General features: G+C 46.1%; 1 protein-coding gene across 2 annotated transcripts in view; it reads right to left on the minus strand.

Annotated features, from left to right (window-relative positions):
- akap13 (A-kinase anchoring protein 13) overlaps nt 1–12500 on the minus strand; it is a 97964-nt gene that overhangs the window by 22134 nt on the left and 63330 nt on the right. The window contains exons 11-19 of one of the 2 annotated variants that reach the window (XM_076269942.1): nt 11051–11397; nt 10281–10340; nt 9135–9194; nt 7547–7730; nt 6781–6877; nt 6358–6480; nt 4150–4192; nt 3806–3917; nt 722–890 (exon numbers count right to left, since the gene is read on the minus strand). In XM_076269942.1, coding sequence (XP_076126057.1) covers nt 722–890; nt 3806–3917; nt 4150–4192; nt 6358–6480; nt 6781–6877; nt 7547–7730; nt 9135–9194; nt 10281–10340; nt 11051–11397 — 1195 coding nt within the window. The remainder of the gene's footprint in view (nt 1–721; nt 891–3805; nt 3918–4149; nt 4193–6357; nt 6481–6780; nt 6878–7546; nt 7731–9134; nt 9195–10280; nt 10341–11050; nt 11398–12500) is intronic. The other variant, XM_076269949.1, reaches the window with a different exon arrangement.

Here is a 12500-nt window from a genome sequence, read left to right on the forward strand (position 1 = left end):
GCATGAAGGCTGTTTGGGTTTTTTGTGACCTCATTCATTTAATATAAACGGGAACATACTGTATATATTTCGCAAAAGGACTGACACTTGAAGTAAGGGGGGCATTTTCAAAATCATGACATTCCTGAGCAGTGGCCTTATAATTTGGTTTCTTGTTCCAGTTTCCGATCCTTAAGTGTTACATCGTAAACAACTCGCAAACAAGTACTCAGTGGGCAGACACATGAGAGAGGCATCATGACATCATCACTGTGACACACTGTGAGAACCTGTGTGTGTGTGTGTGTGTGTGTGTGTGTGTGTGTGTGTGTGTGTGTGTGTGTGTCTGCTGCGCATGCTGAGAAGGCCAGAAAAAGAACAGTCATCTCACTTCTCAGAACCTCAGGCACAGAGCAGAACTGTGTCATCACATCATGACAGACAGACTACGGTCACGGTGCCGCGATAAGCAGCATGCACCTCTATCATTTCCTCAGGAACAAAAAGGACAAAACATATTTTGCTAAAAACAAATTAGTTATAAGCTACAAGCCCTGCAAGGATCTGCAGCCATTTCCATGCCAATCGCATACCCTATGTCATGTGATTCAAACACCAGACTCATGTCTGTATATGTGTGTGCAAATGTGTGTTTGTTTATTAATGTGTGTGTATTGATGTGTGTGTGTGTGTGTGTGTGTGTGTGTGTGTGTGTGTGTGTGTGTGTTGTATAGTATCTTACTGTTGCAGATTAATGCCTCTTTAGTGTTGAGGGGCTTGCTGCAGTACTGGCACAGAGTGGAGGGTGCGTTGGCGATGGCACTGAAGAGGTGCCCGTTCACCAAGCCTTTCTCCTTCTCTTTGGCATCTCTCTCGCGCTCACGTAGCCGCTCCTTCTCTTTGTCCTTCTCCTGAAACCACACAGTGGACGCCAAAGGTCAGCGTACAGCATTCAGAGCCTTTCAGAGCATTGGCATTTACTGTGTGCAGTGACTTTTATCAGCTAAAAGGGACAACGATTTCATAAAAAAAACATTCTCTTCTGATGAGGAAAGCTAATAACACAATATTTACAATGAAACAATGATGAAAGCAATTATGCTCAGTGCTTGCATACTTCAGGGTGTGTGCATGTGTGCGTGCGTGCGTGTGTGTGTGTGTGCATTCATCAATATGTAAACTCATCAACACTCTAGGAACCATTTGACACCACTGGTATTGTTATAAACATTGGACAATAACCTCCACCATCAAACATGTTCTGAATGCCTTTTTTAAAAATCCGATACCGTATGGTGCAGTCCACCTTACCGTGAACACACAATTCATAGTTTACCCACCTCTTATTTTACCACTACACTCCTGGTCACACAAATTGTTGCAAAGCTAACCACAAAACATGTAGGTTACAGCATATTTCGTCACCCTTTCTCAGAACCTGTGTTGGGGTAGTGACCTAGGTTTCACTCAGCAGAAATGTCAAAGATGAATTCCAAAAAATACACCCACATGAAGCTTTCAGGAAGTGCAGGATGGAGAGATTATAGACACCTGTTCCACTGGAGGACAACACCTCCAGCCACGCAAGGCACACTCAAAATAATGCATCTCTCAATACAGTACATATCGTAAAAGTACCAATTTCCACCCCTTTTGTTTGAAAATGATTTGTTTCACTTCAAAATAATATTTGATTGATGACCCTTACATTTTTCAGTAGCCATAAGTGTGTAGATTTAAACAAAATCTGGTTTGGTTTTTAAAATATCCGATTTTGTTTATTGTGCTCGGAGTTTGGTGCTGGGATGGTGGGTGCCCCATTTCCGCCCACTCACTCACACATTAACGAGAATTCTCGTCAGGAAATCAAAATTCCACTGGAGCTCCAAGCGGTTTTGTACATGCAGCATTACAACACTGTTCTTCGAGTCACTGTACAATATAATTTATGGTACAGAGATAGATACCCTTATGGGGTGGGTGCTTGCGTTTCTTTAGGAATCCGCCGTTTTGGTTTGTATAGAAATTAATACCAAGTGACATATAGGGCAAAAATAGGGCAAGGGCGGAAATAGGTAACTTTCCGATACACTACTGATCCACTTGACTGGCCACCTCAATACCTGTTTATAGTGATGACAAGTGCCTAATGCACTGTAAAGACAGTGGTCAGAATGAGGTAATTCGTGTTTATCATTAGCCTGCATGCCTGCTCATTGTGAGCAATGCTAACAGAGCTGGGTATGACACACACACACACACACACACACACACACACACACACACACACACACACACACACACACACACACACACACACACACACACACACACACACACACACACACACACACACACACACACACACACACACACACACACACACACACACACACACACACACACACACACACACACACACACACAACACTTTTTGAGGTTTTGTGGACACATGAAGACATGCACACCAATGCAAACACTACCTATCTAAGAAAATGAATAGCAAACATAAACATCACATTGAGATCACAAACACACTGACAAATGCACTTACACTAAAGACAGATACATTAACCCACGACAGTGGTCGACTGAATGTAACACAAATAATAAACACACACAAAATAAACACACACACACACACACACACACACACACACACACAAATAGCAAACCACAGACACTACAGTAGCTAACACAGTAACACAGACACACTTCAGTCTGCAATGCTACAGTAATGAACCAACACATTCCAGTAACTAACTGAAGATGTGATGCCCCCCTCCCCCAGGACACTGACCTTAAACCCCTAACCCCTGACCCTTACCTCAACTGCTCTGTCAGTGGCTCTGATCTTGAGAGAGCGACCCTGCGGCAGAAATCGGCGACCCAACATCACTCCACATCGCCAGTGTTCACACTGGAAGTAGTGCGCCTCAAAGCACCGTCTCTATCTGTGTGTGTGTGTGTGTGTGTGTGTGTGTGTGTGTGTGTGTGTGTGTGTGTGTGTGGATGTTCCTATGACACCAGCCACCCAGCAGTCTGTGGAGGAAGTGAGTTAAAGAAGCAAGTGTGTGTGTGTGTGTGTGTGTGTGTGTGTGTGTGCACCACCACGTTCCCCTGCCATTCCGGTCGGTCTTAAAGAGACAGTACATGCTTCCAGAGGAGAGTTTTAAAGATGCCTTCTGACTCCATTATGGTGGTAAATATTTAGTCATAACAGACTAATCAGGAGATCTGATTTCAGACTGGTGCTACCTGCCTACAAAAACTCAAGGGATTTGAAAAAAAAGAAAACAGCAGCCAATCACTCGTGACTATATTCCCCAAGTCACTTCCCCTTGTTGACCCTAAAATAAATGTTATGCGTGACTAAATTGTGTAAACGTTGTGTCAAAAACAAAACAAAACAAAACATAAAAAATGTTGTTGGTAGCGCTAGCCTGTCCACTGAAGAACTCCCTGTAATCAGTATCCGAGTGCTATGAATACCATCCCGTAAGTTTGGAGAAGACAAGGTGCGGAGCATGGCTGAGCAGGAGAGGAGTCTGCACGCAGCAGGCAACACCAACTTCCTGTTTGGCTTCCTCTCTCTGCTCCGCTCTCAACTCTGCTCAGCTCAGCTGCAGACATCCAACACCCAACGCCCCCACAAACACACACACACACATCTAGCACCCAACACCCCCACAAACACACACACACACAACCAGCACACAACACCCCCTGAGGAGGGTAGTTTTGGTTTGACACTGTTCAGTGTGTTGATGGGGGAAATCAGGTTCTAGCCAGTGGGCACGGAGAGGAGTGTTGATCGGGGACTCACCTTGCCCTTCTTGCTCATCTTGCTCTTGAGGTAGCTGAATGTCCGACTGACTTTGGTGCCCTGTCTCCCCTCACCATCACTCCGCAGGGGCCCTGGGTCCTCCTCCGAGATACTGAGAGAGAGAGAGAGAGAAAGAGAGAGAAAGAGAGAGAGAGAGAGAGAGAGAGAGAGAGAAAGAGAGAGAGAGAGAGAAGGAGAGAGGTGATTAAATTATCTTATTATCTTTCATCTTATTTTCAAATAGAGATTTAATGCAAATAGAGATGTAATGCTCCAAAACATTTAAAACTCCTGAGCAGCGTGCAGCTGAATGATTAGTGGAGGCTGACTAAGCCCCAGCTCACCTGTACTCCAGTGATCCAGACACGCTGCTGAACGACGCCAGACCTACAGCACATCAGACAGAAACATCAACAACCATATATAACCAAGTTCCAAATTCTGAATCTCTTTTAATTATTCTACCTTGTGTCTTTTGTTTTCTTTTTAATTATTATGTACTTTGCTTTTTCAACTATTTTTAAACTATTGCCCTTTTATACTTTTATGTACTATTACTCTTTGCTTTTGTTTATGTAAAGCACATTGACTGACCCCTATGTATGAAATGTGCCATGTAAATAAACTTGACTTGACTTACCCAAAACGACTTACATCAATTATATTACAATACATTATATTACACATGTCAATCATATTACAATATATTATATTACATATGTCAATTATGTTACAAGGGCCATCATCCCCAGAGCAACTCGGGGGTAAGTGCCTTGCTCAACGGTAGACGCTGGGAATTAAACCCGTAGCTTTTTAGGATACTGCATGCTAGCCCAGCTCCTTAGCCGCAGCGCTAACACCTCCTCGCCAATACTAGAGACGATCCGCATGCATGCACGCACAGCCTTTTGGGGTTGAAATTGAAGCACCCCATTTCTTCTTTCTTCCCATTACTCCCTCCATTTGTCTGTTTCCAGCGTGCTTGAGGGAGGGTGCTAGAGGGGGTTCTGACATCTCGGCTGCCAGCTGCAAAGACTAAAAGGAGCCTTTGAAAGGTGTTTATGAGGACCTGGGGTGACTTTAGGGAAACGGGGGAGGACATGGAAATATATAGAGGGGGAAAACTAACACACACACACACACACACACACACACACACACACACACACACACACACACACACACACACACACACACACACACACACACACACACACACACACACACACACACACACACACACACACACACACACACACACACACACACACACACACACACACACACACACACACGAAAAGGGGAACAGCAGCCTGATGGATGACTGTTTTAAAATGAGATCCAGCTAGACCATGCGGAGGAGGACGAGGGTGGGGATGAGGAGGAGGAAATTGATTCCTGATCAGTCAGAAGTTCAGGAGCACAGCCCCAGCCTGGGGTAGAGTAATAGCTCTCCCCTTCCACCTAAACACAGCCTGGGGTAGAGTAATAGCTCTCCCCTTCCACCTAAACACAGTCTGTCCCACATATGCTTTCCACGGTACGGTATCACTTTTCTTGCCACGGTTCCTTTCCATCACTTTTCACCAATGTACACTCCCACACACAGGCAGATGATCAACAGAAATCGCATGCATGGTGACTGCAAAAACAAAGCGTTGAGCACCATGGCGCAGTGAGACACACAGCAGCAACATGCTTGTGTTCAACTGAATGAAATATTACATTTCATTGAGTAGGCAGCCGTGGCCTACTGGTTAGCACTTCGGACCGGAGGGTTGCCGGTTCGAACCCTGACCAGTAGGCACGGCTGAAGTGCCCTTGAGCAAGGCACCTAACCCCTCACTGCTCCCCGAGCGCCGCTGTTGATTCAGGCAGCTCACTGCGCCGGGATTAGTGTGTGCTTCACCTCACTGTGTGCTGTGTGTGTTTCACTAATTCACGGATTGGGATAAAAGCAGAGACCAAATTTCCCTCGTGGGATCAAAAGAGTATATATACTTATACTTAATTTCTATTTGAACTAGTTCTATATGAGATTGAATGATCATGTAGATGTAGTTAGTGGCAGTGGTGGTAGTACACCAAACCAGACACAGGACACACTTCAAAAGCAAGCCAAGAAATATTAAGTGTGTGTCTGTATAGGTGCATAGTGTTTGTGTGTGTACAGGTGCATGTGTGTGTATCGATGCATATGTGTGTGTTAGTGTGTGTATGAGTTTGTGTAGATTTGTGTGTATATTGGTGGAAAGTGATACTTCAGTGGCATAGTGATGCACACCAAACAGTCCAGAGGGGTATATGCTGTAGTACACACTGCAGGCAGTAGGGGCAGTTAGGAGGAGTGGCCCCTTACACAGGGGCAGATGTGGCGGCAGGACGGGGGTGGGGTGCTGGGGCATTAAGGAGGTGTTTGGGAATGGTGCGGCACACGCTCCTGCACATGAAAATCATTGATGTCAGTGTGGGGTGGGTGGGGGGGGTACAGCTGTGGAGGGGTGGGGTGGGGGGGCTTGGGGGTTAGGCGTGCAGTCTAGGGCGTTACTTACTGACTGCCTCCTCCTCATCGCTGGATGAAGAGCCAATAGAAAAGAGTGTTTTAGATTTGGGGAGGAGTGGAGAGATGCTGAAGGAGAAGGAGATTCGCCTCTTTGGTCGCACGTGTCCCATCACTGGGAGTGGGTCCCCAGGGTCGGAGGGCAAGAGAGAAAACCATAGCATTAAACAGGCAGGTGAAACAGAGAGCCCTCTCTCCAGAATGACCCCGCACACTTTGTTCAGGATGGTGGTAGCATAGTAGCTATAGAGCTGGGCTAGCATGCAGTAGCCAGAACAGTTGAAGGTTTAACTCCTCGCTGCCACCACTGTGAGTGACCTTGAGCATGGCACTTAATCCCCCAGTTGTGTGGGTGTTTTGTGGGTGTGTGTGTGAGACTGTCGATCTGGGGGATGAGGTTGGGATAGGAACTCACCGTCAAGATCTTTGGGACTAATAGCCACCAGGGAGCGAGACTTGGTAAGTGGGTGTGAAGGAGGTCTCTTCAAGGCTCTGAGGAGTCCGATTGACTTCTGAAACACACACACACACACACACACACACACACACACACACACACACACACACACACACACACACACACACACACACACACAGGCATTAACAAATGCGCGGATACAATGAGTGTGTGAGTGAATGTGAATGTTTGTGAATGTGAATGTGGGCAAGACAATTAAATTCAGAGTCTGAGTCCCACTCAAAACTAGGGTTGGGTATCGTTTCAAATTTGATCGACTCCGATTCCGATTCTGCTTAACAATTCCGGTTCCTATTGAGTCCTCATTTCGATTTGAAAGTGTATAAAATATATGTTTTAGACAAAATATAAATATATCTATATTCTTTATTCAAGGAGTGGTCTGTGCTGTAAGCCATAACTGAACATTCAAAAAGAGAATATTTCAAAGTATTTATCCTGCATTCAAATACTAAGGTCTTAATGATGCATACAGATCAATCTTGAGTCACTAATTAAAATAACTGCTAGGCCTTTTTGTGTTTCAGAGTCTCAAAATTGGTGACAAACGTGTGCATCTGAAATGAGCGAGTGAAATTGTGTATGTGTGTGTGTGTGAGAGAGAGTGAGTGTGTGTGTGTGTGTATATATGTGTGTGTGTGTGTGTGTGTGTGTGTGTGTGTGTGTGTGTGTGTGTGTGTGTGTGTGTGTGTGTGTGTGTTACCTGGCTGTCTAGGCTACTGCACTCTCCCATGTCTGACTCCTGCTCCTCCTCGGTCAGTGAGACGAGAGAGCTTCCCCTGTCGGCCCGCACCGCATCCCGGGAACGGCCCGTCTCCGTCACTTCACCTGGGGATAGAGCCCCACCTGTGTCCTCCTGCTCCGCAGACAGGCCCTCTAAACTGGAGCTGTGGAGGGACAGACACACACGCACACGCACACACACACACACACACACACACACACACACACACACACACACACACACACACACACACACACACACACACACACACACAATATGGAAACATTGGAAATAAATACAATATTTACAATATACAATATAGAGCACAACTGAGATACGACACACACTAAAAACAACACACATATTGTACATACACAGACCGGTACTGTATATACACAGACACACACACACACAATCTAGAGACATCAAACTAGTCAGAACACACAATATCTATCGCAAGACGCATGATAACTGGCAGACATACACACGCCGCAGATGGTCCTTCACAGCAGAGAGCGCTGGAAACTTGCTGTCAAGAGGAACACACACACACACACACACATAATATCAGTGTTATATCCACAGACTGACTCACACATGAGCAAAGCAATAATGGCCACACACACACGTATACATTTTTACATTTACACTATATTTATATTTCATAATTTAAATTTAGCAGACACTGTTGTCCAAAGTAAGTTACTGGTACATAAGTCAACGATATTACAAGGGATTACACTGCCTTGCTTAAGGGCACAATGGTGGAATCTGGGAATTGAACCCACAACTTCCGTGGCTACTGCACGCTAGCCCAGCTCCTGAACCACTACACTACCACTGCCCCGACATACATAAACCTTTAATCTGATCCAACCATACTATTATTCACAAATCCAGTATAGCGAGTAGATGAGAGTTTCCTCTCTGTTACCAATGTCACCCAGGCAACACAACACACACACACACCAAATTCAGAAACAGTCATCCACAAACACACACACACACACACACACACACACACACGAGCGCGCACTCTCACCTGCGAGTAAATCCTGTGGTCATGGTAAATAAGCTATTAAGTTAATTCTGCTCGCCAGGACAAGGTGGGCCTCTGTCCTCTCTGTGTAATGGACTAGAACACTGCCCCTCAGCAAACTAATGGCAGCAGCTCAGAGCAGGAAGCAAGCGTGCTTCTATGTCACACTGAGGTTAACCAAAGTAGATTAAAAGGTGAAGCTGCTCATGCAGGCTCTAACATCGGAACTACATACTGTTTATACAGAACATACACACACACACACACATACACAAATACACACACACACACACACACACACACTGTTTAACAGGCAGTTAAACACCTTTAACACACAAACATACACTTAAAAATGTACAGGTTCAAAGACATGTGTGTACAGGAAACAGGAATCACACACACAGACGATCTCTCTCTCTCTCTCTCTCTCTCTCTCTCTCTCTCTCTCATTGGCTGAACTGTTCCACTGAACTGTGTCAGTGCTTATCTACATTCACTGTCTGTGCACTCTCTCTGTGTGTGTCCTACCTTCTGTTCCCAATCTCCTCCACCGCTGGACGGAGGATATCTGAAGGACACCAGCTCACACTACACACGGGATAAGAGGAGAAGAGGAGAGGAGGGGAGAGGATGGAGAGTTAGATGGATGGAAGGGGACAGAGGAGAGGTGAGGTGAGGTGTGGTGGCAAATGGGGCCAGTGCAAAGGGATAGATGGATGAAGGAGTGGAGAGAGAGAGAGACAGGGGGATGAGGGATAGGGGAGTGGAAAGAGAGACAGGGGGATGAGGGATAGAGGAGTGAAGAGAGAGAGAGACAGGAGGATGAGGGATAGAGGAGTGGAGAGAGAGAGAGAGAGAGAGAGAGAGAGAGACAGGAGGATGAGGGATAGAGGAGTGAAAAGAGAGAGAGACAGGGGGATGAGGGATAGAGGAGTGGAGAGAGAGAGAGACAGGAGGATGAGGGATAGAGGAGTGGAGAGAGAGAGAGACGGGGGGGTGAGGGGAGAAACAAACAGAACTCTGTAAAACCACAGTGGGAACAAGGCAGGCATGCAGACAGGTGGTTGGGCTGAGGTACACACACTAGCTTCTAGAAACTGGGGATCTACACACTGGAGATATGAACACTGGATATCGACACACTGGAGATAAGAACACTGGAGATAAGAACACTGGACATAAGAACACTGGACATAAGAACACTGGACATAAGAACACTGGACATAAGAACACTGGAGATAAGAACACTGGAGATAAGAACACTAGAGATAAGAACACTGGATATCTACACACTGGAGATAAGAACACTGGAATACTGAATGCTGAATACTGGAGATCTACTGTACACAGTGGAAATCTACACGGCGGACAACTATCGGTACATGTTGGAGATCGACAGCAGTAAGTCTGACAAGCTCTAACAAAAGCATTTGAGAAAAAAAAATGTTTCCATTGCTAAGAGCAGATCTGGTGGAGTGTGAAGCAGGTTTGGGGCCTCAAGCTAAGAGAATACTGGAAAATCTCTGTGCCAACAGGGCCGAAGGGTTACAAGGACATTTCCTCCGTCCCTGTAAAATCTGAATGGAAAAAGGCAACGATGGAGAGGGGGGGGGGGGGGGAGGGAATGGAGGATACAGAGAGAAAGAGACAGAGAAAGAGAAAGCTTTGTTGTACCTTCTTCTGTGGCCTGTGGTCTTTGTAGCCCTGCCTCCACCAGGGCTGCGGACGGCAGAGCTAGAAATGAGAGATAAAGGGTGGTTAGCCTGAGCCACAGAAATAGTTCAAACAAAGCAAATGCAAGCTCAGTATAATGTGTTGCATCAGACAAAGTGATTAAAAGATTTAAGGTGCTGCCAAAGGGACCATCAAACAAGTTATGTCTAGCAGATCCATTCTCTCCAATGCATTCTAACGCTGTCAGTGATTTCTACTCGCCACACCCTATTGAAGCTGCAACACTTTCACTAACGTAATATACATAGCCAAGCATCATCACATATAGCTTAGGCAGGACTGTCTATGGATGGCACCGTTTACAGTGTTGTCAAGGAGATGTCTATGGACTATGGATGTCTATGGACCATATGTGCCTCCTGTATTGTGGTCTGTGGTTCTGCTGGGTATGCGAGGAAGGTGTGAACCAACTGTGTTCTGTAGGTTTATCCTGTCAGTGTACACAAAGGTGATGATGAAAATACAGAGTAAAATCCCAAAGCAAGCCTTTTCCAACCTCGGATTTGAAGCCTCGGGTTCAAAAGGGCTTTCCAGGACTGACTCAACACAGTTATCTGGCTGACTCAAACACTTCCGAGAGGTGCCGCCCTGACTGAGCCTCAAGCAGGTGTGATTTGGTCTGTGGTTTAGTGTGTGTGTGTGTGTGTGTGTGTGTGTCGTGGGCATGTCTCTGGGGCGTGTTTCTATGTACAAGTGAACATGTGCTTCACCTGTTGCGCTGGGCGGCGTTAGGCTCCGACGGCTCGCCCCCGGGCGCTTTGCCCGGCCCCCAGCTATGGCGGCGGAAGGGCGAGAGCGGTCGGATGGCGGGGCGCAGCAGGGCTGAGAGGGCGGGCACCTCAGTCACGCGGTCCTTGCGCTCAGACTCCTCTAACTCCGTGGAGATGGGTGAGGACACAGTGGCCGCCGTGCCCTGCCACGAGTCCGTCGAGCTCCAGCTGGCCCTGGCCAGAGCGTCCGCGGGGTCGCGGCGGGGGACGCTGGGAGGGTCATCTGTGGAGGGAGTTGGCGAGGACACCTCACTGCACCTGTCCACAGCTGGAACCACAGTTTCCACCTGTGAGGGAAGACAATGAGTGAACCATCAGAACTTGGTACAGCAGAGAGTGAACTATCAGAACTTTATACAACAGAGAGTACACTATCAGAACTGTATACAGCTGACAGAGAGTGAACTATCAGAACTTGGTACAGCAGAGAGTGAACTATCAGAACTTTATACAACAGAGAGTACACTATCAGAACTTTATACAGCTGACAGAGAGTGAACTATCAGAACTTGGTACAGCAGAGAGTGAACTATCAGAACTTTATACAACAGAGAGTGAACTATCAGAACTTTATACAACAGAGAGTACACTATCAGAACTTTATACAGCTGACAGAGAGTGAACTATCAGAACTTTATACAACAGAGAGTACACTATCAGAAATTTATACAGCTGACAGAGAGTGAACTATCAGAACTTGGTACAAGAGTTGGGGGATGAACTAACAGCACTGGGTAGAGAATGCCGTGATGAATGATCAGAACTATTAAAAGAAGTGGAGTGGACAACCACAGCTAGGTGCAATAATGGCAATGGCATGATAAATGTGCTGGCTTTAACTAATTGTTTTTAGAATGACAAACTAATCGGTCGTTTAAAGTTGACTTTAGATAAAGAGTTAACACCGATGCTTTATGCAATACTCTAAATGGCCTACTCTGGGTCTGGCAAACCAAGTACTGGCTTACTGGCAAAATAAGTACTGGCAACCAGCTCTGACACATACACACACGCACCCGCACGCACGCACCCACACACACACACACATCCACACACACACAGACATGCTGTAAGAGTTGTTTCCAGCCTCATAAAGGTTATATAACAGCCAGGCGCACCCATTTGGGAGCAGAGGGAACACATCATTGCCATCATTACACCAGAGCAGGAGAGAACAGAACCATCATGAGCACATTCTCTTTCTATGTGTGTGTGTGTGTGTGTGTGTGTGTGTGTGTGTGTGTGTGTGTGTGTGTTTGTTTGTTCGTTTGTGTGTGTGTGTGGGGGGGGGGGGCATTATAATGAGAACATAAAGACCTTGAACTCTATGTAACTCTCAGTGAATGAGTGTGTGTGAACATCATTGTGTGTGTGTGTGTGTGTGTGTGTG

Source organism: Alosa pseudoharengus, unplaced genomic scaffold (assembly GCF_046254945.1).
Source record: "Alosa pseudoharengus isolate Yale_2024_CS ecotype anadromous, Long Island Sound unplaced genomic scaffold, YU_APseudo_1.1 YU_APseudo_1.1_scf_10, whole genome shotgun sequence".
Classification (NCBI taxonomy): Eukaryota; Metazoa; Chordata; class Actinopteri; order Clupeiformes; family Clupeidae; genus Alosa; species Alosa pseudoharengus.